The sequence below is a fragment of the Toxorhynchites rutilus genome, chromosome 1 (assembly GCF_029784135.1).
Source record: "Toxorhynchites rutilus septentrionalis strain SRP chromosome 1, ASM2978413v1, whole genome shotgun sequence".
Taxonomy (NCBI): Eukaryota; Metazoa; Arthropoda; class Insecta; order Diptera; family Culicidae; genus Toxorhynchites; species Toxorhynchites rutilus.
Window position 1 is genome coordinate 67,674,610 of NC_073744.1, and position 27,759 is coordinate 67,702,368.

General features: G+C 39.8%; 1 protein-coding gene across 1 annotated transcript; it reads right to left on the minus strand.

The window, feature by feature from the left end:
• On the minus strand, window positions 1–27,530 carry LOC129774763 (zinc finger CCCH domain-containing protein 13). Its single transcript, XM_055778707.1, has 13 exons — window positions 27,046–27,530; window positions 26,547–26,653; window positions 5,487–5,576; window positions 4,829–5,427; window positions 4,078–4,461; window positions 3,846–3,980; window positions 3,616–3,756; window positions 2,882–3,454; window positions 2,441–2,762; window positions 2,211–2,383; window positions 1,336–1,527; window positions 1,010–1,273; window positions 1–948 (listed from the first exon to the last, which is right to left on the minus strand). The coding sequence occupies exons 2-13, from the start codon at window positions 26,605–26,607 to the stop codon at window positions 538–540; spliced, it is 3,345 nt and encodes a 1,114-aa protein (XP_055634682.1). The 5' UTR covers window positions 26,608–26,653; window positions 27,046–27,530; the 3' UTR covers window positions 1–537.
• Between the last annotated feature and the right edge of the window lie 229 nt (window positions 27,531–27,759).

A 27,759-nucleotide genomic window follows, 5' to 3' on the forward strand; every position in this document is an offset into this window, starting at 1 on the left:
CAATCTCCAACACTGATGATATTCATCTTTTATTTGCGACAATTTTGAATTCACAACTTCATTCAAACTGCAATTAAATGCTGACACGTTCCATCTGCTGATAAATTCATACTGTTTCGATTACTTCAAATTGAACTGCGTTGCGACACATCGTTGTTTGGTCGCTTTCCATAAGTTTCAGTTTCGACATTTCGACACCATGTAACGGAAAAAAATGTTTACCTAATGCTGGACGTTCATGTGAAAATGCGGAAAACTATTCTAATTCAGAAATAGAAATTATAATCATGGTAACATTCGTTTTGGTTAATGCGCGGTCAGGTTACAGTTTTTAAAGATTAATTGCCTCCTCAACAGTTTGTAGATCATTGTGTGAATGTGTGCAATTGTGGACTACACCTTAAGCTATAATTACATAAACGAACCAAATTGGAAACAAAAATAAAAACTCAACTGCTGTACAGAGTGAAAACGAAACAAAAATAATTCGTGGGGGAAGTTCTTTTGGAGACTTCACCGCCCATATCGTGTTTACACTCAACTGCTTGATTTGCCTCGTCCGAAATCAGTAGTTGTAGATGTTAGATGGAATTTCCCAAGGGCCTCTTCGGCCAGCTTCTTGTATTTGCCCACTAGTTCGGGTAGATCGTACGCGATTGCAATATCGAGCCTGTTGATAGGACAGCCGCGGAAGTATGTGCACGTCTCCGACAGCTTCTTGAACTCGTACAGTGGATTCAGTTGGAAGAAGTCACGGTACACGTCTGGGTCAGGTAAATCGTAGCGAGAGATATTAGTTAGCGTAGACAGGCCTTCGTAGATGTGGTATTGTTGCGGGTTGCCAATAATTTGGTCGGAAATGTGCTTCTTGTTTGCGAAGAGTGTCTTGTGGTTGTAATAGGTCGTTAGATAGCAGTCGACCATCTTCGCGTGGTTGCGCACACGAACCTGTGAACAGAAGATAGTGGGTCATTTATGCGTTCTATATAACTTCAAATGCGAAACTTACAGCGAAACGACGTGCACTCGCAATCTTGTTTTCGATTCTCTTATCGATAGCCTGTCCTAGATCGAGCAACAAAGAGCGTTCTTGTGCCTGAAGCAGACGGACTGGAGCTCCAGATTCGAAAGGATTCGACCAAAGTGAGACTGTATACATGACCGGTGGTTGAGCCGAAGACATCAGGGGTGAGATGTTCCAGATAAGAGCACCCTGCACACGTAGAAGTTCTTCCGGTTTCACCTGGTCGGCTTTGTTTAGAAGGATTCGGGTCTATTTGTAGATAGAGTGTTGAATTTTATACAGGGATTCTTTACTCTTTTGGTTTTTCTTACCTGATATTCCCTTCCTTTGAGCTGATCCAAGATAGCTTCAGTTTCTGGTCCAACATCGAGCTTGGAGGGATCGTACACCAGGAAAATAATGTCCGCCCGATCGATGAACCATTGACAAGCGTCATTGAAGGGGAAATACTGCGAAACTTGTTTGCGTACTTCTAAAATGCCGGGAATTTCAACAATGTTGACCTACGAGAAAACCGAGATGAAACAAATGTATCAAGCGAAACTCGCTCAAGTATAATTACAGGTTGATACGCTAAGAGAGAAGAAGTCTCTACAAAGCCAATGTTTTGAACACAACCTTTCCCAAAACCATCCTGATTGTCATACACTAAACTATTTTCCCCACCTCCCCTGACTTATCCAACGCTAAAAATATCCTTCCATTTACTAACAAATTTAGAATCTCTCCGAGCATGGCTAGCGCACACGAGACGCTCAAAATAGATGAAATCTTGCGCCAGCTATTTCAGTGAAATACACTTATTTGATCTTGTCTGCGTCTGCTAGAAGAAGTAGTTGACCGCCACGTCGGTGCAAATGTCAAATTCGCTCTACCTCCACGCAACAGCTGTTGGTACTAAGTTACTAACAATTTTAGCGTTAATCAAGGGAACATAATCTGACATTTTCGGAAGAACTTCGCGAATGTGCGGGACTCAAGCTGATGTGATTTAGTATACGTCCCATGCTCTGACAGCTAAGGTATGTCACAGTTTGTTTCACATTTTCGTGATTCATCACTAGTACACATTTTTTTGTAATAAACCTATTTATATCATTCGTTGTGCACAAGAAAACATCAAATTGTGGCTAACTGCATTTGTTACATTGCCTAGCCTAATTTCAGTAAACATAACTCAACTCACCCGTTCGAGTAGTTTATTCGGAAGCTTTTGGCTACGAAGACGATCCAGAAGACCTTGGCCGAATTTCTGGAGCCCAGAGAAGGTCCAATCGGCCGCGAGTTGAGTTCCGTCTAGCACTTCTGGTTCGTCGCCGTGCATCAGAATGTTAAAGTAGGCTGGTGATGGTTCGGCACCTAGAATCGAACAGGTTATCTTACTCTATTTGAACACCCATGAATAAAGCGACTCACCAGTTCGGACCGAATTCGGAGTGTATTCGTTGTGAGTGAGGTAATTGAGAATCGTTGACTTGCCACCGCTCCAGGGTCCCATGAACAGAACAAGTGGTTTGGAGAAGATTTCTGGATCCCCGAAATGGCGGTTACTGAGATCACGATACTTGTATAAGGATTCCAGAGGTTTTATCGCGTTATCATAGACTTTTTTCAGATCTCGCAGGATGATGTCGGAAACCTTCTGGAGAGCCTGTTCCTTTTCTGCGGCATCGTCGTTAATATTGAGCAATTCGTAAATGTGCGAAGTATCTCTAAGGTTTGTTGGGATTTCGTACTCCTAGTGAGACACGAAGAACACACATATATGGATACAACAAAAGGAGAGAGGTCAGACGATTATTCGACATTATTGAAAAGAGCGTGTTTATGAAAAAGATAGAGAATGATTTTCATTACCAGTAGCAGATCTTCCTCTGGAAGTGGTTCAGATTCGTCGGCGCTTTCTTCAGTGACTGGTTCCTCTGCTTCCTCTGCTTGTTCTGAGACTGGTGCGGCTGCTTCGGATATTGTTTCAACCTTTTCTACTGTTTCGTCGTCAACTTCCTCGCTAACGATAGTTGCTTCCATTTTCTCGGATTCTTCATCCTCTTCTGCACTGACAGCAGCTTCTACTTGTTCAGTTGACATCTCTTCCTCGTTGTCTACTTGTTCTTCTTCTGTGCTGACAACAGGTTCGGTTTCCTCAGTGCTAGCAACTGGAACCTCTTCAGAGACTTCTGCTTGCTGTTCTTTTTCTGCTGATGCTGGTTCTTCTATCTCCTCCTCGATAGATTTATCTACTTCTGCTACTGCTTCATGAGCCTCTGCACTTGGCTCCTCACTATCCGCAACCACATCATCCTCATTTTCGTCGTCCTCATCTTCTTCGTTTTCTTCTTTTTCTTGGCTACCTTCCGCATCTACTGTAGTCTCAGCGCTTTCTTCGACGGCACCTTCTTCTTCAGCAGATTGTTGTTCCTCATCTTTATCCTATAATTGAACATCAGTGCTACCATTTAACAATAATTTTAGCATAATTATTATATGGGAATGCATCTTTAAACTTATTCTCCCCCCTCCCCGCCAAAACTTTCGAGAGATAGGTAGTAGTTGAGGGTCTTGTGTGTGGAAAGTGGGGGGCATTTCTATACCTCTCCATCGACGCCAGTTCCGTCGTCTTCATCGTCACCGTCCATGTCTCCATTTTCGCCGTCGTCTGCGTCATCATTTTCCCCGTCGCCCCCATCGGCTTCCTGACTCGCAGTCAGATACTCTTCCTCATCGTCTTCATCCTAGATAGCAAACAAAATGTCAGTTATTTGGAATCGAAATAAATTTCAGTCCTCAAAGTCATTTGTACTGTGACAACTGTAGACACTACCTCTTCGGCACTTTGAGTGTCCTTCTCTACGTTTTCACCCTCGTCTTCGTCATCATCATTATCAAATGTGGTCTCGGTACTAGTTTCAGTCTTTTCTTCATCCTCATCGTCACTCGCTTCACCTTCGTCATCTTCCTGTAAGCATATCGCGACAAGTTGCACATAAGAACTAGTTTTGTTACGCCTGTTTGTTAAGGTTTCTCAACATAACTAGCGCCTATGTGCTTCCTACCTCGTCTACTTCATCATCATTGTCATCATTATCGTCTCCTTCCTCATCATCTTCATTGTCAATCTCATCATTACGACCCTCTGCTTCAGCGCTCATCGTTTCAGTATCTTCATCATCATCGTCATCTTCTGCATCCAGATCATGTTCCTCATCTTCATCTGTATCATCCACCTCCACAGCTTCCTCGCTAGCAGCTTGTGTCTCAGTTTGATCGTCATCCTCCTCTTCGTCTTCATTCTCTTCGTCATCATCATCTTCTTCTTCACCATCCTTGTGTTCATCTTCATCGTCTGCAGCACCAACTTCCTGACTGTCAGTAGTTTCTTCAGCATCATCTTCCTCTTCCTCAGCACTGACTACACTGTCCTCAGTCTCCTCTTCATCCTGGGCGAAAGACGAAGAAGCTAATGGTCACATATCTATCTTATATAAAAACAAATAACAAAATAACTCCCCCGTCATAACAGGATTGAAGCGGTCATGAACGGCGATCGAATGGTACAGCGCGGTTTGGTTTTGGCGGGGATTGAAGGTCGAGAGAATATGTACAGTAATGTAATCGTAAGCATTAAACAATGGTGCCAAACAATATTTACACATCACCTGAAACGCAAGGACTGTAAACATGGTTAGATTTGAGAGTGATACGATGGCGAATGAACACATGAACACGTGAACTAGATCGCGGAAATATAAAATGATTTGTAACTAGACGGGTGAAGGTAAATTATTGTTTATGTTCGCTTGTTACCTCAGCCTCAGCGCTAGTGGTTTCGTCAGCTTCCTTCTCGTCCTGATCGTCTTCTTCGTCCGCCTCCTGCTGACTATCAGTAACGGCTTCGACAGCTGGTTCGTCTACTTCTTCAGAAGCGGTGTCTTCCTCATCCGCCTGTTTATCTTGCTCCGCAGAAGCGGTGTCTTCTTCATCATCTTGTTCATCCTGCTCTTCAGAAGCGGCGGCTTCTTCATCCTCCTCATCATCTTGCTCTCCGGAAGCGACGGCTCCTTCATCCTGCTCTTCAGAAGCGGCGGCTTCGTCATCCTGCTCTTCGGAAGCGGGGACTTCAGTTACCTCATCTCCATCCTCCTCGCCATCTTCGTCCTCTTGCTCACCCTCTTCCCTTTGTTCCTCACTAGCCTCGATGGGCTGTTCGATGGAATTGTCGAATAGTGCTTCTTGAACTTCTTCCGACGCGGTCAGTTGTTCGGGCGAGGCAGGAACGTCTTCCTCAATACTTGTTTCCTCGGCGGCAGTGTTGTCCTCTTCTTCTTGACTGGTGGCATCTATTAGCGATTCTTGACTACCGGGACCCGGTGTCACTACCTCCTCGTCGTTGCTAGTTGTCGTTTCTGTGGTAAGCAGACTGTACTTCAGCACTTTAAGCCATTGAATCATGACGTTAGCTTACCCGATTCTGTTCTTAGTTTGTCCTGTAATGCTTTTTCAATGTATGGTCGACATTCATACTCTGTCGGGACTTCGGCTTTGACGTGGAGATCTGAGAATGAGATGGGTGCAATGTAGTATATATTCCAAGTGGTAAAACATGAGTGAATGCCAGTGAATGCGATTTCATTACATCACACAAATAATTGGGCACTCGCCTCTACAGATATACCAAGACAAGGCAACATATCCAAGGCAATTTTTATGGAGCTTCGTTTTTCCCACATTCATTTCTAACAGCTCACGCGTCTTTTGTTACACGTGTCAATGTGAAAACGCACAGTTTGTAATGTCATATCAAAATACCGACCAACATTTATAAATCATTGATATTTCTTGTCAAAATTTGTGTTCTGCGAATAATTTGTTTGTGATGTTTGTGATGGTGTGAAGTTTCACAGGAAATACAAGAACTGAATTGAAATCATTAGTGTGATTTTTTTTCAAATATCAAGATGGCCGTCCAGTTACGTAAATGGAGCCCCCTATCGGTCGTTGATTACGGATAAGTTTGCTTCTTCCTCCACGTAAATTAAACTGTTCGTTTTTTTTGACACCTCCATACAGTTTGTTATCTGTATATACTTTTTGCATGATCAATATACGAAATAATCACATCTCTCTAAGGGCTTTGACTTTTTTTTTTTTTTATCCCATTTATTTATTTATCAGGCTCGTTAGCATTTTATTTGTAACAGAGCCGGGTTTTTATCGTGTACATGTACATATGTTTATGTTTCTATAAATTGTAAATTACACAGTAGAAGTAGTAGCCATTTAGGCGTTAGGTTTTCTGTTCCATTACATTATGGTAAATTACACTCTAGTAGCCATTTCGGCGTAAGGGTATTCTATCTGTTCTTCCATTGTTCAGCAGACCGGACAGCGGAGACAGTTGATATTGATCATTGTTGGGTTATTTATAGAACAGCAGCCCGATGTTTCTTGCAGAGCAGAGCAGTTGTATGGATGAATCGATCTTTGTTCCACCGTGGATCGATCTCCATAGCTGATGATGGTTGCGTGGACATAGTTATTCTATAACAACACAAAGATGGTCAATTGAGGGCCCTGAGTTTGAACTCACGATCGATCGCTTAGTAAGCGAACGCGTAACCAAGTGGCTACGGAGACCCCCGGGCTTTGACTTTGATTTTTGCGCAACTTTGAAGGTGAAAGTTTAATGATGTGGGGATGATACTCTTAAAACGGACTAGTAGAGATTGCTTTTCCATCAACATCAATAATCATTCCGAAGTACATCGAAGTACTTCGATATATTTGTTTCCGTTTCTACAACAGAATACAGCATCATTTAATAAAAGTAAGGCTACCATGACATGGTTCATTGAACATACGCTTCAGGTTTCGTGTGTGCGTGTAGAACGATTCCTCTGTTATGGTTTTGACGAATGCACTTCAGTTCTCTGAATGGAGTATAAACAAGATGGGAAAGTGGGAAGAAATACCCCCGACATGCATGTATATTTGCAAAGTGGATTTCTACATGTACATCGATTTTGAAGTCTGTGTTGGGGAAACCATAAATCGGGCAAATCGAAACTTGGAAGACATTTTACAGTTATTCAATCGTTCATCTCATGAAAAAAAACATTCTATTAATTGTGATAGACGCGTAGAAATATTCCTTATCAATTGATGCAAACACCTTTTCGATCTGTTAAGAAATGTTCGAATTATAAGTATTCGAAATACGGGTAGGGTTAGCACACAAATCGGCAGAACAAATATATGGGAAGAAAGGAAGTCCAGTTTTCATGATTTTAAACCGTTTTGAGATAAGCGAATTGTAATGTATAGCATATCAAACAAATCTTAGCGCTTTCTTCAGTGACTGGTTCCTCTGCTTCCTCTGCTTGTTCTGAGACTGGTGCGGCTGCTTCGGATATTGTTTCAACCTTTACTACTGTTTCGTCGTCAACTTCCTCTCTAACGATAGTTGCTTCCATTTTCTCGGATTCTTCTTCCTCTTCTGCACTGACAGCAGCTTCTACTTGTTCAGTTGACATCTCTTCCTCGTTGTCTACTTGTTCTTCTTCTGTGCTGACAACAGGTTCGGTTTCCTCAGTGCTAGCAACTGGAACCTCTTCAGAGACTTCTGCTTGCTGTTCTTTTTCTGCTGATGCTGGTTCTTCTATCTCCTCCTCGATAGATTTATCTACTTCTGCTACTGCTTCATGAGCCTCTGCACTTGGCTCCTCACTAGCCGCAACCACATCATCCTCATTTTCGTCGTCCTCATCTTCTTCGTTTTCTTCTTTTTCTTGGCTACCTTCCGCATCTACTGTAGTCTCAGCGCTTTCTTCGACGGCACCTTCTTCTTCAGCAGATTGTTGTTCCTCATCTTTATCCTATAATTGAACATCAGTGCTACCATTTAACAATAATTTTAGCATAATTATTATATGGGAATGCATCTTTAAACTTATTCTCCCCCCTCCCCGCCAAAACTTTCGAGTAGTCGAAGGTCTTGTGTGTGGAAAGTGGGGGGCATTTCTATACCTCTCCATCGACGTTCCGTCAGTTCCGACAGTTCCGTCGTCTTCATCGTCACCGTCCATGTCTCCATTTTCGCCGTCGTCTGCGTCATCATTTTCCCCGTCGCCCCCATCGGCTTCCTGACTCGCAGTCAGATACTCTTCCAGATAATTGTAATGTATAGCATATCAAACAAATCTTAGAGAATTTCCGATTCGATTGGTATGTAAATCATGAGGATTCGTTCGCAGTGAAAATAGTTATTAACGTTAACTTTATTTCATTAAAACGTGACCTGTTTTCTGATTTGGCACCCTTCCTGAAAGACGTAGTTCTACGTCAAAAAATGTTGTTGTATTGAAAATTTATTTCAAAAACTCAAAAAAACGAGCACATCTGCAACATGTTGGTGAAAGTGATGATGGTTGTAAAATTTTGCAATGTAAAAAAATGAAATCGCGGAAAAATGAAGTTAGGACAAAAAACAAAGCTATTCCGAGCGCGAAGTGCGTAGCGTTCAGCTTTTTGAAGTATGATGTAACTGCGTCACGAATTTCTTCAGTGTTATCGAATCGTTGACAGCCGAATGCCTGTTTCATCACCGTACTATTGTAAAATTTTGGACCGATTAAGAACCGCGGTTAAGAACAAAATGCTAGGTTTATTGACGAAAGGAGTGTTCCTCATACACGATAATAGACGGCTCCATTCTGCGTAACTCAAGAGGAATTGAAAAAATTCAAATGGACTGTGTTTGAGCATCCTTCTTACTCCCCAGACCTTGCCCCTAGCGACTATCACTCATTCCCGGTGATGAAACAGGCGTTCGGCGGTCAACGGTTCGATAACACTGAAGAAATTCGTGACGCAGTTACATCGTACTTCAACAAGTTGGCCGCTACGCACTTCGCACTCGGAATAAACAAACTCGTGCCACATGCCAAGCAAACGACTTCTTCGAATAAGAACGAGTTACGTTGAAACTGGAAGATGTGAAGTAACGGTTGAAAACGCGACACATACTTGATACGGGCTCATTATACCCATAATTGGTACGTGAGGAGGGAATACAGAGAAATATATGAGTGCGCAAGATTCGAGACCTTATAAAGGGTGTGTCACATCAAATTGCATCACGGAAAAAACGCTGTAGAAATTTAATTTTTAGGAATTATATCTTCAGCTTTCGCTTATAATCAGATAAGAGTGTATAGATCACGTTGGCCATGCTTCACTGTCAATTTTTCGTAAATTTGGAAAAATGTCGTCGAACGAAAAAGAGCGTCGTGAATTAATCCTGTGCACTCATTTCGAAAATTCAGAGTTGTCACATCGGGACATCGGTAAGATGCTGGGAATCGTCCAATCCACGGTCAGCAGAGTACTAAAACGATACTTCGAGAACCTAACCATCGACCGGAAGGTGAAGAACGGCAAAAATGGATGCTCCGTCAGTGAAAAAGATCACAAGCGCGTAGTTAAGCAGTTTAGACGTGATCCGAGAAGTTCGATCCGGGATGTCGCCAATAAGCTGAATTTGTCAAGTTCATTCGTCCAGCGGACCAAGCAGCGGGAGGGCCTGCGTACATACAAGGTTCAGAAGGCTCCTAACCGCGACGAAAGGCAAAACATGGTGGGGAAGACGCGAGCCCGGAAACTGTACACCGAAATGCTGACGAAGCTGCATTGCCTGGTAATGGACGACGAAACTTACGTCAAAGCGGACTTTCGTCAGCTGCCGGGCCTGTTGTTCTTCTCCGCAGAGGACAAATTTAGCGTTCCGGAGGAGATTCGCAAGCAGAAACTATCCAAGTTTGCCAAAAAGTACATGGTGTGGCAAGCGATCTGCTCTTGCGGAATGCGGAGCGCCCCTTCGTGATGACCGGCACGGTAAACGGGCAGGTTTACCTTAAGGAGTGCCTACAGAAGCGCTTACTACCACTATTGAAGCAGCACGAGGGCCCGACCATCTTCTGGCCGGATCTCGCTTCGTGCCACTATTCAAAGGACGTGTTGGAGTGGTACGAAGCCAACGGGGTCACCTTCGTGCCAAAGGAAATGAACCCGCCCAACGCGCCGGAGCTTCGCCGAATAGAGAAATATTGGGCGATTATGAAGCAGGCCCTCCGGAAGAACCCATAAGTTGTCAAATCGGAGGCGGACTTCAAGAGAAAATGGATTTCTGTTCAAAAAAAACTACAACCTGACGTTGTACAGAACCTTATGGACGGGGTAAAGAGGAAGGTGCGAGCATACGGGCTTGGGCTCGAAGTATGAATAAAAAGAAAATGCCAAAAGTTGTTTAATAGTTTTTATTTTACTGTCTAAAATTTTCAAAAGGATCGGTCTACTGGGCGAATTTCTACAGCGTTTTTTCCGTGATGTAATTTGATGTGACACACCCTTTATTAAAATTGGGAGCTTCGTGAAATCCACAGAAAAGAAAAACAGTCTATATTCGAGAGAATTAGGTCAGCTATGAAGGTCGCCTCAGCGACGTCTCTTCGTAGACTCAGTAGAACGAGTCCAATCAAATTACATCGATCTTCATAATTTGTAAGATTTGAAGGATCGTTTCATGGCAAATTACGCAGAGTGAAGCGAACAACTTTACGCTGAATTGCTTCGATGCGCTGAACACCATTCTGGTAGTAAGGCGATCATACGACACGTGCATACTCAAGGATTGAGCGAACCAATGTACAGCAAAATAAATCAATTATTTATCTATTGCCACTATTTGTGTTTTACGTCGAAAAAATACTGGGTAAATTACCCGTCTAAAGGTACACCCAAACTAGCGTTGGCAGAGAACATGTCATCTTTGGCAGAAAAGATGCCATTTCCTGTGCATGAGAGTCAAATGCGTAAATAATGAGCTATTGTAAAAGCTTAAAAATGGTTTGTATGTATGCAGACATCTCTTTCTGTTTTCTTTTCTCATTTCATTTGGGATTGTGCAAAAAAAAAGTCCACACGACGTCAATGGGGATCGAACCAAGGCCGGCTGGAATGCAAAGTTGCTTTACACGATCACGCTATCCATATAGCTGCCAGCGCTATTATAAAGGAGCGTGATAATATTACACCTCATCATAAAATGAAGTTGGAAGGTGTTTTCTAAGACGATAAAGAAGAACATGAACGAGAATATATCTTTCTCTGTCTGGGCCGTGTATTTGGCAAACTATACGAAAAGCTTTCATATGCTTTCATTTAAATGTGTCTCCTGTTTCACTCCTTCATATTGGCTCTAGCACACTCTAGCTCTAGTTTCACTCCTTCATATTGGCTATTATACAAATGATATTCATGTATTGGGGAGTAGAACATTGTATGTTATCTTTCAGCTCATTTAGAGCCCCCGCACACTACAGACTTTTTTTCAGCTGACAGTTTGGTCGGATCGGGCTACTGGTGCAAAAACCGACCCAACTTAATCGGTGTAATGTGCGCACATGCATACCTCTCCGTACTGATTAAGAATCCGCTAAAGACATGTGCCAGACATGTGCTAAAAATTAACTTTGGGTGTATACATGAGAATATAGATCTCAATAGCAATTTTGCGTAACATGTGATTGAAATCTCTTACATTTTCGTCAAATGTCTCATCTTCAATTTCGTGGGTGTCACTCTACGAAATTCTCAACATTTATATCGATGACGTACGTCAAAAATTCCAAGAAATTGGCTCTGTATTTGATGCGAAGGTGACGAATCGTACAGGAAAACCTGCTTTCGTGCGATTCTTTTGTGTGGTATATGAAAAGAAGCATATTTGACGAAATTATCGTCCATTTAGTTTTCGACGTAGAACTACTAATCCCATAGTCTGTATATGGTTTAAATTAATGACAATTGGAAGCATTCCCAGTTCCTCATACATTTGTTCTGTCCATTTGTGTGCTTTCCCGAGCAGAGTTGTCAATAACGAGCAACTTATCGACGAGCAACGATGTAAAGTCTCCGTGAACAAAGGAAAAGAAGAGAAACGAAGGAGAATATTTGCATAGAGTATAAACAGTGGATCTCGCTGAGGCAAACTTTCATTCTTTGTGTGGACACCTACTTGACAACATTGTTGCTGGACCAGCTGGACGGTGAGGAATCGAATTCCTTTCTCAAGGCAATGGAAGTGGAGGAGTTATATTTTGGATAAAGTAAAGTTTTCCAAGGACCTCTTTGAAGGTTACAGACGAATGAACTGAAGAAGTTCGAAGTATCAAGCAAGAAAGGAAGGCAAACTTTCAATATCGTTCTGTATTCAAAGCAATGAATATCGCTCTTTCTTCTTTGTTTTGCGTCATCACATGTCTTCGTTTCTAATTGAGCTGTGGACGCGACCAAATTACTCACTCGTTGATGTCTCTGACACTGCAATCATTGCATTGCATTAAGGTTCCGAGCTACACAATTGTGTGGGTGATCATCAAGCTAGGCTATCGCCAGCTCACCAAGAAAATAAATGTTCTGGAATATTGTCAGTGGTTTGGTTTCGCATGACGGTAGGAAAACTCTCTCCACAAAGGATGACAGCTAAGCTTATTTAGAATGGCAACATTAACAGAAAGGGCTTCTGTTGAGAAGAGCGCTAAACGGAGAAAAGTATGTGTATATTAAGTTGCTTCAAGCCATAGATATATGGATATTTGTATACGTACGTGCGTGCTTCATAGTCCATACGTAAAAATAGTGCATCTTCCCTATGCTGAAACCCCATTTTTGTATCTGCTCCCGTGTGCAACAATCGCCTAATTTTTTATGCTTTGATTCACAATTGTTTGGTGTTGCCAATGATGCGGTCGTAATGATAAATATGAACAAGGAGCGAAGATAGCGGGAGGGAAATATTTACGCTACGGTATTGGTAATGAATCTCTGCTGAGGCAAATATTCAGCCTTTTTCCATGCAGTTAACATTGTTTGTTTTCTGTCATCAATGCATTGAACTGACGCTATGGTGAAGCAGGTTGTGCACAGAAAAATTATTTGGGGAATACCAAGCTATTCAATAAGTTATATTAAGTTATGAATTTATTTGGGCTCGCGTGTCAGTCACAAAACTGCTTTCAACTAGGATTGCATTTGCGCTAATCTTGATCATAATGAAGTAGTGCTACTCTTTTCGAGGTTGTTGAGATTAACAGATAGAGTTTATTGCGTTTATTTGGTCGTTCTGCAATGTTGTATGTGATTTGGTTTCGCTTGCCAGTAGCAAAACTTTCTCCACCATCTGTGAAACACGTATATACACTGCGTTTCATAACTATAGAACCACTCCATTATTTTTTCAATTTTCAGAGATAGGTAATAAGTCGGTTGAATTGAAGTATATAGTGTAGAATGCAATAACTAACTTCATTTAGAAGACTGGCCATTTGAACTTTATTTGTGTGTTCAGGCGCAAAACATTCAAAAAAAAAAAAAACAGAGAGAAATATATCAGAAGTGCAACGAAGTACTTCAAAATCATTTACTGCTGTTTTAGCATCAAAATCAATGGGTAATTTTGGGTAATTTGACATCAATTAATAAAATCCGGAATGTCATGGCATGGTTTAATGAATAGGGGCTTCGGATTCTGGACTGGTCAGCTTGTTTACCAAATCAAAACCCTGTCAAGAACATATGAGTAGTGATCGTACAAATAGTAGATGCAGCTTACAAGCGGTATGAGTGATTTGAAGAGCTTAGACGAGCAATATCCTCTGCGTAGAACGAAATCCACACTACAACATGGCGAAGCTTGGTCGAAGCCACCCCGAATGGGTTATTTGAACTAATCGAGAACTAAAGATTACTCACGAATTAGGAACTTATTGTAATTTATATGAAATTGTCGTTAATTTTGTGAAGGGGTGAGAGTTTTTCTATTTGGTTCTATAGTTATGAAACACTGGAATTTCAATTTTTTGAACAATTCACGTCTGGACATAACAATAAAGTTCAAATGGCCAGTCTTTTAGATGAAGATAGTTGTTATATCATACACTATATACTTCAATTCAACCAACTTCTTACATATCTCTGGAAACTCAGAAAAATTGAGTAGTTCTATAGTTATGAAACGCAGTGTACGTATACAAGTATGATAAACATTGTATATGTATTTAATAGCGACGTTCTTCAGTCGATATTCCCATTTGTCCGTACGCCAGGGAGAGGTGCACCCTCAGCCACTCTCGCGTATAGCAAGAAATACATACGTATAGCAAGAGTTCCATCCCACAACAAGTGTGTAGGCTAGAAATACAAAGCGCATCTGATAAAGGCAGCGCTGCATAAAATGTGTTTTTCAGTCTCATTAAGCAGCTCATTTCTAAAATTAACAACAAAATATTTACGATCACACCGGGTCCACTAGAAATGATCTGTTAATATGCCTTAGTAGTATGATTTCTGCTGTTCTAGAACACAGAGATATGTTATGACAAAACAAATTGTTTCTATTTGTGCATTCGTTGCAAATTGGGGTATTGGGGTTCCAATGGGAAGACGGTGGTGTAGCGTGCAGCGTCTATAGTGTTCGAATGCTTAGTGATTTATTAACACTTTGATCGCCCCGCCACCCAGATCCGGGTGACACTTTGCTCGTTCAATTTGAATAGGATTTTTAAACGGAATTTGATAGAATAGGCACTTAAATGTAAATATAGGATATGTAGAATAATCAAAAAATCAAAAACATAAAATTATAGTTTTTATACCATACTTTTAAACGGTTTAATTTAGCATTACCTATTGTAAGTATGTTTGTATGTTTATCTGTGGGGTTGTCCTACATCAATAAAAATTTAACCCCCTTCCTGTTGACCGATTAATCTGAAATTTGGAACACGCCTTTATCTCTGCTGTCGTTATAAAACTGCGTATTGCATTATCTTGAAAATACAAGATGGCGGCTGCTACAAAATGGCGGATTATATACTTTATCAAAACTCCATCAATATGGGTAACAAAGGAAAGGGCTTGCCAAGTAATCACAGTTATTAATGAAAAATGTAAATCCAAAATGGCCGCCATCACAAAATGGGACATTTTTTATAATTCATCAATATGCGTATCAAACGAAAAGGCTTGACTAGTAGAACATACTTATTTGTGAAAAATCACATTTTAAATGTACTGTTAAAAAATCAATATCTTTATGTCGTCTATACTAATTCTTCTAGCATATCGTCCAGGTCTTCACTTGGGTATAGTTCCTCAATATTCGAATCGGAACTCGATGAGATAATACTCGTAACTTTTCTTGTAACGCTTCACTTTTTTCATCGTCACTACTTCCCTCGCTTTCCGATTTACTTTTACGCTGTCCGGTGAACATTTTGAGGATGAAAAACACATATGTGCGTCTAGGAAAAAACAGGAAGTGGGTTATATCTATTGTATAACCGCAAGGGTGACGTAGGACTATCGTTGATTTAGAGATCATTTGTTTGAAGTTGAATATAAATCCATTCTGAATGAATGAATAAATGAATATTTGTGGGACTTCGAAAACGAGAGCGTTACGTTGGAGGCACAAAGTTTTATGCATCCAATATAGGATACGAAAAACCTTGTTCTTAAGAATAATCTTCAGAAGCTAACCTGCTAACTGTACTTGATTGACAAATCACAAACCCAAATGTATTATATGGATATTTTATGGATAGAAAACATTAAAATAAACTCTTTCACTTGAATGTAATTTTCAATTCCAAGGGGAACTGGCAGATTATTTTCCAGCAACGATTAGATATTTCCACATTTTCCTCGATACTGGAAGCCCACCAGTGGTTAATACTAACTCGATAACCACCTGTTAATAGTACTTGATTGAAAAATATTTGGTCACAGTGTTACATGGATAGAAAACATTCAAATAAACTCTTTCACATGAATGTATTTTTGAATTCCCAGAGGAACTGGCAGATTATTTTCCAGCAATGATTAGATCTTTCCAGAACTTTCTCGATGCTGAATGGCATCCAAACGGAAAGAATTCTGCGCGTGTATGTGTCGATCCTTCGCCGTCCACCTCCTCCAGCACGTTAGGCAACGATGTTGTCTTGTCGATGTCCTCACGAAAAATGAATGTGTCTCACCACCAGAATATCACTTAAGTATGCTTTTTGTGTGTGATTGAATCGAGAGAAGGTGTGGTTTACGATGGCAATTTGGAAGGCAAACTAGAGGGGAATGAACTCTCTGAGCTCGAAACTTTCGGCGACTGAGCAATAATCGATTGCGGGCGCATACAATATTGGATACGGAAATATCCTACTGATGGGGAAGAATAATCTTCAGAAGCTATCCTGTTAATTGCGATTGATTGAAAAATCACAAAACCAAATGTATTTGGTCACAGTGTTACATGGATAGAAAACATTAAAATAAACTCTTTCACATGAATGTATTTTTAAATTCCCAGAGGAACTGGCAGATTATTTTCAGTAACGATTAGATATTTCCACATTTTCCTCGATACTGGAAGCCCACCAGTGGTTAATACTAACTCGATAACCACCTGTTAATAGTACTTGATTGAAAAATATTTGGTCACAGTGTTACATGGATAGAAAACATTCAAATAAACTCTTTCACATGAATGTATTTTTAAATTCCCAGAGGAACTGGCAGATTATTTTCCAGGAATGATTAGATCTTTCCGGAACTTTCTCAATGCTGAATGGCATCCAAACGGAAAGAATTCCGCGCGTGTATGTGTGTGTAGCGATGTCTTCCCGGGGAACCGTTTGTGGCATCACTCTCCTCCTGATGGATTCCCTTCTGGCCTAGGGTGCACAAACAGGCTCTTGGTGACACCGTTCATCCGTGCTTTCATGATAAACGAAGAGCTTCACCACAACAGCGACAACATGCTCCAATCGCTGTTCAATTAGAACTGAGTGGATTTCCCAGCGGCGCTCGCTTATATACCGATTGGTGATTTCAATAGCCCGTTTTGAAAGCAATTTTAAGACTATTGAAACAAGTTTTTGGATCAAAAAGTAACAAGTATAGAACGCGTAGACATTTTATCTTTCGAATGAAGTTTTTTTTCATACCATTTCGTTCAGTTGTTTAGGAGCTATTAACGCTCAAAATCTCGTTCTCCGGCGTAACGCTTTCGTTTTCGAAACTTTGATTTTACACCCCAGTATAGAAATGAAAGACGTAGTCCTACGTCAAAAACGTTTTGGAATAAACAGGGGCCTATCCGAATCGCGCAATTTTTATTGTCATTCTCAGGAAAAAAAAACTTGCAACCAGTGTTGCTAATGGTCACCTGTGCTGTGCTGTGTCATTAATGAACATCATAAAATGAACAGTCAAACAACCGTCGAACTAAAAATGTCATATGACATTTCGGCTTTTTTTCGTCCTATACATTAGATATCCATCGCCCCGTAATTAAACAACAGTGTTCACGGGGAATGCTCCCCACTGAAAACGTTCATTCAACACATTCGCACTTGATAGGGGAGAGTTCGACGGTTGCTTTGATATAGCAATCCGTCTGTATACCATCCATCGTGTATGGATGTGTGAGTGAGCAGGTGGATGTATATGTGCAGCTACGCTTGAATGCAGAATGAAGGGAGAAAAAGAATGCACACCACTGCAGTTTTAATGTCAAATGACATTAAAACTACAGTCATATTAGCCGGAATTGAGGGATGGTTATGAGCACGAATGGTAGAATGGAAATAGCATATTTTCATCGCTTTTCTGGGTACGGTCGACAGAAAGACAAAACATATAAACGTTCAATTGATAGTCGTGTTTGCGGCTGTGCGTTTATTTCTGATGTGACTGTTAGAACCGAGCAATGCATTCTTGGTTACATTCGCAATACATATTGAGCCGTACCTCTTGAGCAAGGGCAGTATGTGATGGTTGAGAGAAATGTCGACCGTTTACAACACTGCTTGCAACTTGCTTCTCCTTTTAGCTTCTTATCTTCCAAGCGCAAAGAACAATGAAGACGATTCACGTGAAAAGTCGCCAAAATGTGATATAGTTTATGGCGATTATTTTCCCACAAAAGTGACATATGTTCTTAGTATGATATATTCACATAATCTTCACAATCGATTGAACAGAATGTTCCATATTCTTCAATACAATTGTAGTTATTCATCGGCATCGAATATAGTATATAGAGCAAGTACGTTCGGTTGAAATTCATTTTTTATTAACATTGGCAACAATGTACATATAATTGATCGAAAAATTATTTTTATAAGTTTTCTAATCAGTTGCGGCGGTTGATTTCATTTGGATTCAACAGAAAAGTAGTCCTGAATCGAACCGGAATTTATTATTATCGTTGCCCGTTTATTTCTCTACCGCACCGACAGTTGAATTTGGGCCCCGTAAGAAATTCAACCGAATCGCGCTGGGCGACGAAAGTGTTAAATGAAATTGAAAGAATCAAACAAAGAGAAGGCAAATGGCAAGAACATTATGATAAAAATTATCACCTTATGTTCGATTTCAATTGAGATTCCCATGTGGGGGCGTTGTGATCCATGTGTCGTAAAATAGTAAAACGTCATTCGTTGGACGCACAAGCGACGATCCTGGTGTGAGTTTACATTTTTGGTAAACTGTTATATTATGTTAACCAGACGGGGCTAGGTCGCATTTGCCAAACACGTATTACTTGCTCTTGACATAGATTTCCCCAAGTTTCGTCTGTTTCTGCGAGCAGAAAGACTCATTCTATTTTAATCCAATCGAAATCTGGTGCTTTCCACCCCCCACACCAACCAAGAAATGTATGGAAATTAATGATCAGCCACGGGTTGATTTTTGTCACACATTCGCGATGTGTTTCTCTATATACTCTGCTCACGCAAGATGGCATCGGTATAACGAAAATTTAAAAAAAAAACATCGCTTCACCTACGCTACCTAGTTATTCGGACTGTTCACATAATTCAGCGAACGCACCGACTTGATGTAGTGAGATTAGTAATAGGATCCCACGGTTCCTCATTCGGAAGGCTATGTTGAGAGATGTTTCAATGCTCCATATATCACTCGTTCGTAGAACAAATTAACGTCACTCAAAGCCTTAATTTGTGTTTGATACTAGCTGATGATATTCGACACTTTATTTGATGAAATTTTAAACAATAAAATAAATCATGGATACTACGGTCAAGATGAACTGAGTCACTTATAATTCGCACTTGTTCGCTTGTCTTTCACACATTTTCGTGTAGTTTTTGCTCTTCTTTCCCAAGGTCATGTGTGGGGCGCATGTATTTTGAGTTGATTAGACAGTCTCAGTTTTCCTCCTACAACTAGATTTTTTCTCCTACTGCACTTTTTTACATTGGTAAATATTCGCCTTATCAACATATCATTCTTGAGTCACGAATATTGTGAAGCTATTCAAAGAGCACAGATCGATTCGCTTCAAATCTGGACGCACTGTTAACTTTCTTTCGAAGCGCTCCTGTAGCCAGATTGCGAATACTTTTGACAGCAGACTGTTTGTAAAATTATCATCTTTCAGTGATAGAAGTTCTGTTACGATGTTTACACGAACGAAAAGCTATAGTTTGGATTGTTCTCAATATACGTTGTAGTTAGACTCATGATCGGTCGCAGTATTGAACGGTACAATAGAACAATCGGTACATCCGAAACTCTTGGATATCGCAAAGAAGAACATGCACCAAAAACGTTAAAAAACTAGGGGCGAGTAATATTGGTGATATAACCGAAAGGTTAACGTAGGGCTACCGTTGGCTTAGTATTCGTTTGAAATTGCATCTGATTATTTCTCAGTAAATAGATGAATGAACTTTTTTTTGCACTTGGATAGAATGATACACGTTGGTTGACTATTACTTTTTTTCGCAATGGTATGGGTATATTTAAACAATACTTAGCTGCTCCTTTAGACGGTACAATTTGAGGTACACAATTTGGAACAATCATAACGTGGAATTGGGCGCCTTTGAATAATGCTTTACATTTTACAATAATTCAATTGTTTGTTTCAAAAAAGTCAATTTCAATGGAAAATCCAATTAAGGGCGAAAGGTCGGATTAGGAGCGCTCAAATTTTTTTGTCTATTGGGGATGGTACACAAATTATATCACCAGCAAAGGGCCCAATGCAATTTAGCGTGATGCGTTGGTTTGTCATTCGTTTGGCTGAGCTTTATGCCTTCACTGTCTACAAGTTGGGCGACGTCAATGCATTGGGTTGGGAAATGTGTTCATAGCGTTTTTATATTTCTTTTATTTTACAACGATTTATTTACTGTTAGGCAAACGGTGAGTATTCATTCGATATAACTCTTTCTGCTCTACAAAACTGTGACAGGTCACTTGTTTGCTCGGGCTTTTGCAACCCGGGACATTTGCGACATGTATGGAGAAGGTGTTAATAGCGAGTCTACAGCACGGTAATGATTTGCAAAGTTCAAAAATGCCGAATTTGACGTCGATGACAGGCCCCTTCTGAATTCGATAAAGAACGCGGAAAAAATGGACTGCGATCATTAAACGATCGAGGTTATTCGACTGAAAAGACCTGATCGACATGGCCAAACAAACTATACTGCTTCACGATAACGTCAGGCGCCAAGTTGTCGAAGCTGCACTTGCTTGAATGCTTGAATGGGAGGTCATTCAGCATCCGCCGTATTCTCCGATCCTGCACCTACCGTTTACTATTTTTTTCGCCGCCAAACCATATGAAAGGTGTTACCTTCGATAACAAAGACGTCTTTACTAACTGGCTAAACGGAATCAACAAATTGGTCGAGATGTGGGAAGAGGTTGTAAACGGCAAAGGCGAATATATAACTGATTAACTTATTAACATAATTGTTGTTTTTTTTTGTTTGAATGAAAGTCTTCGGTAAAAACGCTACGAACGTATTCTTAAACCCAATACAACCGAAAACCAATGGATACCGCAACTATAGGTACAACTTTTTATAAAATATCCTCTCGTTGAAGCTTTGGGAACAAAACGCTTGTTGCCCGACCAAACATTTTCCAGAACCGATAGCGAATGAAGAACAATCGCGACCAAAAAAAATTTCATATGAAAAGAGCATAATGGTTGTGAAATAGACTGTTTTTTTGTGTTAAATGAAAAATTTAATCACGCGGTGAAGGGTTTGATGAGCTAGCTTGGTGTCCTTGAAAATGGTGGCGAAACGCTTGGTATGGATAGTGTCTTCAAACTGGGCGCTAGATAGGCCTGAGTGGGTTGCTGCTAGGTCATCTCGGTCTAACTTTGGAAGCGTAGTTTTTTCTGCTTTCAAATCCTGAACAATCTCGGGAAGCACATCCTGGGAAGGGAAGGCTGTTTACGTTGGCGATGAAACTTTTTCACTCCTCTCGTGGTGGAAGCCGTTGGTAACGATGAAACTCTCACGTGTTTCCTATCGTTCATGCGAGTGGCTTTGGTGACCGAGTTTAGTCGGCGCTAAACAATGCTACGAACACCCCCGAATGTTGGACGCTCGATGGTTCGACGCATCGTGTAGTCTGCTGACGAGCTAAGGTAAATGATTTTTGTTTGTCCAGTCGAAAATACGATCAAGGTTTGTCCACTTTTTTGAATGCTCTAATTCAGCACACCTTTGTCAAATCAGGTATTTGAATGTTTCAAAACATATAGATAAATTGTCTTTTTCATGATTTACAGTAGTTTTATATTATATTTTTACGGAATCGCATGTTTTAAAGGATTATAAAATACAACATACATTGGTGTCAATGCGCCCCTCACTTGGGCTAACTTTTAATCAATCACCAGATGATTATTTCGCACGTATTCAGACCTTTTCTGGATTATAACACTTACAAATATTGTAAACATCATTCTTGCACATCATTTGTATCAGATTTACATAGCTAAACCATTAATATAACGCATTTTAATGAACTCAATTCTGATCATGAGTTGTCCAATTCAATAATGTTGTATTATCCACATGATTTCTGCGGCAACCGCTTGGCGTGCTGCAGTTTGTTTATTGTGTGTATCGCGTATAGCAGAAATAAAACTTCTCTATGTTGAGTGTCTTGAAATGAACACTTTTGAAATGCTCAAGAAAAGGCAATATTCTGAAGAAAGCCTAAATTATGAATGGATCAATATGATTACAGTAAACTCAAGCAATGATAAATGCAACATCTACTTGAGAGTTAGAATGATTTCATTTAAAAATGGTGATTTCTAAAGCCGGACAAACCATGATCATTTTTTGGACAAACCATGATCAGAGGTGGTCAAATCATGATCATTATTCCTCTTTGAGGAAAATCGTTAAAAAACGTAAAAATTTAAATAATTTCAACGCCTTATGGTAGTATTAGCAACTAGAGACTTGGGACTTGGGACTTCGTGCTCCCGTGGCCGAGTGGTTAGCGTCATAACTAACATGCCGGGTGTTCGGGTTCGATTCCCGTTCTGGTCGGGGGAATTTTTCGTCAAAGAAATTTCCTCCGACTTGCACTGTGATCACGCGTATTCTAGAGCTTGCCACTCAGAATGCATTCAAGGCGTGTTATTTGGCATAGAAATCTCAACTAAGTACTAATAAAAATGACGCAAGTAATACAACGTTGAGACGGCGAAGTTCCTCTAGGAACGTTAGTGCCATTGAAGAAGAAGTTGAAGAAGAAGAAGAAGACTTGGGACTTTTTAACAAACCCAAACTCGTATCGAATATATGTTATTTTCATGAAGAAAATACGATTTGTATTTACTAGTTGCGTAAAAACACCCCAAATCGGACAAACCAAGATCATTTGCCCTATGAACCTCCAATGTCGAGAGTCGAATATTCGCGCTGGAAGGTAATCCATTCGTTGTGGGTTTTTCGGCACGAGTCAAAGGATTTTTGTCATTCACTCGATTCGACACTCGATGATGTTCGATACACTGCTACATAATTCGTCCGAATCTATCTTTAACAGATTGGATTGTTTGAAGTTGTGGATAAAGGAACTATGGAATTGATTCGTAAAATTCAAAATATGCGGCAAAATATTGCAGTTTAATAATGTTAATTTGAAGTATTTTTAATTTACAGCCCGATATCAGTATAATTGCTACGGCCGCAATTTCATTACTCGCATCATCATCCAATTTCCAAACGTTTTTGATGGTATATAAAAACAATAAACATTCAATCCAAATACTCACTGATACTGAATGCATTGGATCGAAAATTTACTTCACCGTGTAGCAGCACATTCGTCATAACATTTGTCGATTCATTGAGTCAAATGTTTGAGTAAAACATTCGCGTCAACCGTTGGACGAGTCGTGTAGCGCCGGCATTTCTCGAGAATTCAGTGTCTGACTGGATGTTTACGGTTTACGAGACGAATAGCGACGGAACTCGTATAATGCTTCGGACTAATACTTTAATATTTAATATATAATATTTTTTTTAAAAACTGGAAGATTGCTCTTTAAAAAATGGAAGGAAACTGGATTCTGTAAAATCGTTGTATTTTAAGAAGTTCGACTTTGATTTATCTTAAAAGATTTTTTAACCTATTCCAATGTTGGTGAATAAAATTTCCTTCGAAGCTTCGTGTAGTATTTATATATAATTCATAAAATAGCAAAAAACATTAATTAATCATTCGAGCAGATCACGTTTTCCACCACTCGAACATTACTGTGAAATAATATTTGAGGATCTTTTCTTCTAGAACATCTAGCAAATACGGTTTTATTTGGATAAAACTTGAAAAATCTCATACTTATTGCTCGACAATAAAATTAATTAAAGTGCATGGGGACACGGTTTCTGGTTGTAGATCACTGCATCAAATCTAACCCCAATATTATGTATAGTAGCATGTCTGAAAAACAACTTGAAACTATTGAGAACAAGACCAGAGGGTCCAAAGCCCCTAAGAAGGACGGTTATAATAGCTGTTATCCATCACTATTACGTAGAGAAAGATAACTCTCCACCTTCGCAATCCAATTTGATACAGAGTATCCGCGATTGATAACGGAACATGTCGCCGGAAATACTGATTTAAGAGGAGTTCTCGCGGTTATTTTCTCAAATTTCCAAAAGATAACTCTCCTCCTTCGAGATTGATGATGAATAACGGAATATATCGCCAGTTCGATTGGATTTATAGTTTATATGATTTTGGGTACCAATAAAAATATTTATCTCGATTATTCATTCGGAACTTGATGCGAAATGTTGATTTGCACGATAATATACCCTTTGCAAAATATTAGCTTATTCGGACTTCATTTATTAGTGTCACAGACGTAAAAATCTGAAAAGTCGATTTTCAACAAAATTTTTTTTTAAATTTTACGGTCGATTTTTTCCCATACATTCATTGGCACCCTAGTGTATACGCTATGAATAACTTAAGATATTGCCGGGACGATTGCGGTTAGAGGAGTTCTTTCAGTTACCTTCTCAGGTTTCCCAACATTCCGTCGTCGTGATTGAATTTCGACTGTAAAAGACGCGATGAATAATAGGATATACAGCCGGTCCAACTAATTGCACAGGTTTTCCTTTTCAGGTTACCTAAAGATAATCCATGCCGTATGTTGTGCTACATGAGATTTGCACAATTTGCAGATTTTAATTTCGTCGAATGGTCGATTGATGTAAGCGGAAACAAGATTATATAAATTAAAGTCAATGGAGCACATTGACCTTATGATCTTCTGAACTTGATAGAATGATTTGAGGTACCTATAACCAGTGTCTTAAAATATCAACAAATATTCACGAGAAACGAATATAATTTTGTTCCGGTGTAAATGACTTTTTTTCAGCTTGAAACACACTGCCCTCATTATTTTGATGACAATAACAAACGAGTTCATTTTGTTCATATCGCTGTTGCATGAGCAAATTTGCTATAATGAATGAATGTATTTCTGACTTTCATTCATCCATATGGTCATACAATTCCAAACATTGTTGCTGATTTTTTTTCTCTATAATATAAAGTTGTCTTCATAAACAATTTTCGTATGAGACTTTTTTCCCACCTGCAAACAAAAATGTTTTTAATTTAAACAGAATACTAATTTGATATGGAAAAGCTAATTTTCATTCATAATTTTAATTTTGAAAACGTTCACTCCGACTGAAAATCAGCTGTTCTTTGACGTTTCCCTAAACTAGTAAACGAAGCTCACTGCCGTCAACGCGGATCGCTGTTTTGAAGAAAACAAATACTTCTGACGTGTGAGATGTTGGCACCAAAAACATGGCGGGTGCCATACGGCTGTATTCAATGGTTGCCTAGATCTGTCATTTTAATTTTCGTTTGGAATATATAGGTTTTCGATGCAACCTAGCCCGAAAATCTATTCATTTGATCTTATCGAAGATGATTTTTTCCAACACTAGCTCCATTACCACACTCCTGAGTCTAATACGCAGTCTGCAGAGTGGCACTGAGGCATATTCCGAAGACTTAGACGTTTTGTACTACAGAAAGGGAATCGAAATGTTGGAAATTCGTTATACCAAGTGTATTGCCCTCGAAGGTAATTCGGTAATAATACTTAAAACATAAAACATAAATTTAGAATTTGTACGTTCATCGGCTCTCCTTCTGCTGATGAAAATCAGTGTATCATAATGTGAAATTCTCTCTAGAATCTAATAAGCGACATTTTGTAACAATACTTTATTTTGTCCTTATTTTGGTTTTTCAGATCTTTTAAAATTGTCAGCAAGAAATTCTGCAAACAAATTTTCAATATCAAATCAGCCAGGGTTGATATCCGTACCACGAGGCAAAAGCCGGGTTCTATTCTCATTCTCATTGAGTGATTTTCGTTAATTAATACTTTCTCGTAACTTCGAGTTTGCCACTCGAAAATCTCAACTGAATACTCATTAAAAGTACGTTAGTTATAATCCGCTGAGACGATGTAGTTCCACTAGGAATGTTAGCACCATTGAAGATAGGATCGAGTCGAGACCACCACAAACTCTTCAATGTATAGTGCTACCTGTTAATATCGTTTTTCTAACACGATGAATGATTTTATCCAATACGATCTCAGTGTATGTTCTCAGTGCATCTTCATATAATCCACTTCTCAGGCTGTCAACCAACGATGATTTTTGACGGTACAAGGGTTAAAAATATTCTTCTAACGTAATTGACTGTCGTTAACACATATACACATACATACGATCTGGTGGTCCTGACTGGTCACAGAATAAGTGTTCGAGGGATCAGCTGAATTTTTCCCTCCGTTGTATAATATGGTTACATAATAGTTCTCATTCGAATATTTGCATTATTTTTCAAAAGTTGTTGAGCTGTGCCAACCAACCAAACAAGATGATCTAATCGAACGTTGCATTCGAGAGTTACAGAATCGGGAAAAATATCCGTTGTTTCTTGCTTTATTATTTTTCCATTCGGTGCGGTTTCCCAGAGAGATATTTTTGAATCGCACTCACTGATTTCCACAAGTTTTTTTTTTCATTCTTCACTGTGATAATTTTTACACCATCAAACCTACCATGCACCGAAAAGGTGAGCAGCGCCAGTCCTAAAAGGACCCACACCGATGCTCGCGCCATTCTGGAACCACGTTACGCTTCTGCTATCTTCCGGAGACGGCTCTTCCTATTTTTTTAGTTCAACGTGGAGAAAATTGAAGGAAAATCAGTATATTCATTGAATAACCGAGTAACACTGAAATTTTTCGGCAAAATGCTCACTCTCCACGGCACGCTCAAAATGAAAAGAAAAATCAGAAGCAAGAAGCACTCAATCTTTTGAATTTTGTCGTTTTCTTCTTTTTTCGTAATGTCGTTTCGTTTCCGTTGATTTTCTACATTTGAAAAAAACAACGTGATATCTATCGATCAATCTTTTCACTATCACATCTGCGTTTAAAACTAATCAGTCTGTTAGTATGCTCGATACCCGATTAGTAGCACCATTATCAAACTACTCAGATTAAATTCAGACAAAAATCAAATCTTTTCTCTTCTGCCAAAAATATAAATATTCACAAGCGAGGACGAAGATGTGGAATCTCCCGCACGACCTCCACCTGGCAGGCAAGTTCGGCTGGTTCTTGGCGTGGATTGGCCTCTAGCCTCACGGCACTGATCTCACGGCAGTATCGGAGAACAAGAGAGCGAAACCGAGAATCTCATAACTCGACCGGCTTTGCAATTTTCTGGGAAAACGACGGATGCTGCTAGATCCGCATCTCGCGCACTCTAAGATATGTAAAATCGAGAGAAAATAGTTATTTTTAAACACACACTTCAGTCTTCGTTTTCGCGTTACGTAGAAGTTCCTTTGATAGAAAAGTTCGAGTGTCTGTCGACGGATGATGTCACACACAATGCGTTTTGCGGAATTTGGATCTGACAACCGCGATCACAGGTGCAGGTGTAAAAACCAAAAAAAAAATCTTCCGCCTCCAATTGCAACTTCATCGACGACCAGGCGTCCTCTTCTATTGCAACCGTCACATGAATTCAATGATTCACATAACAAAGCAGATATAAACTCACGCGGCGCTCTATGGATTAAACTAACGCGGGCTGATCTATCCCGACCGAATCCTAAATCGAAACAGAAGCACATGCGGCTCGTGAGATCTCCCCCCAAGGACCACGCGCAGGTGTTAGAACCGAGAGACACTTTCATTGGCTATATTTACGATGCGCTCTCACAGGATCTCTCGTTTTTTGAGCGCCTGCTATGTATGAAAT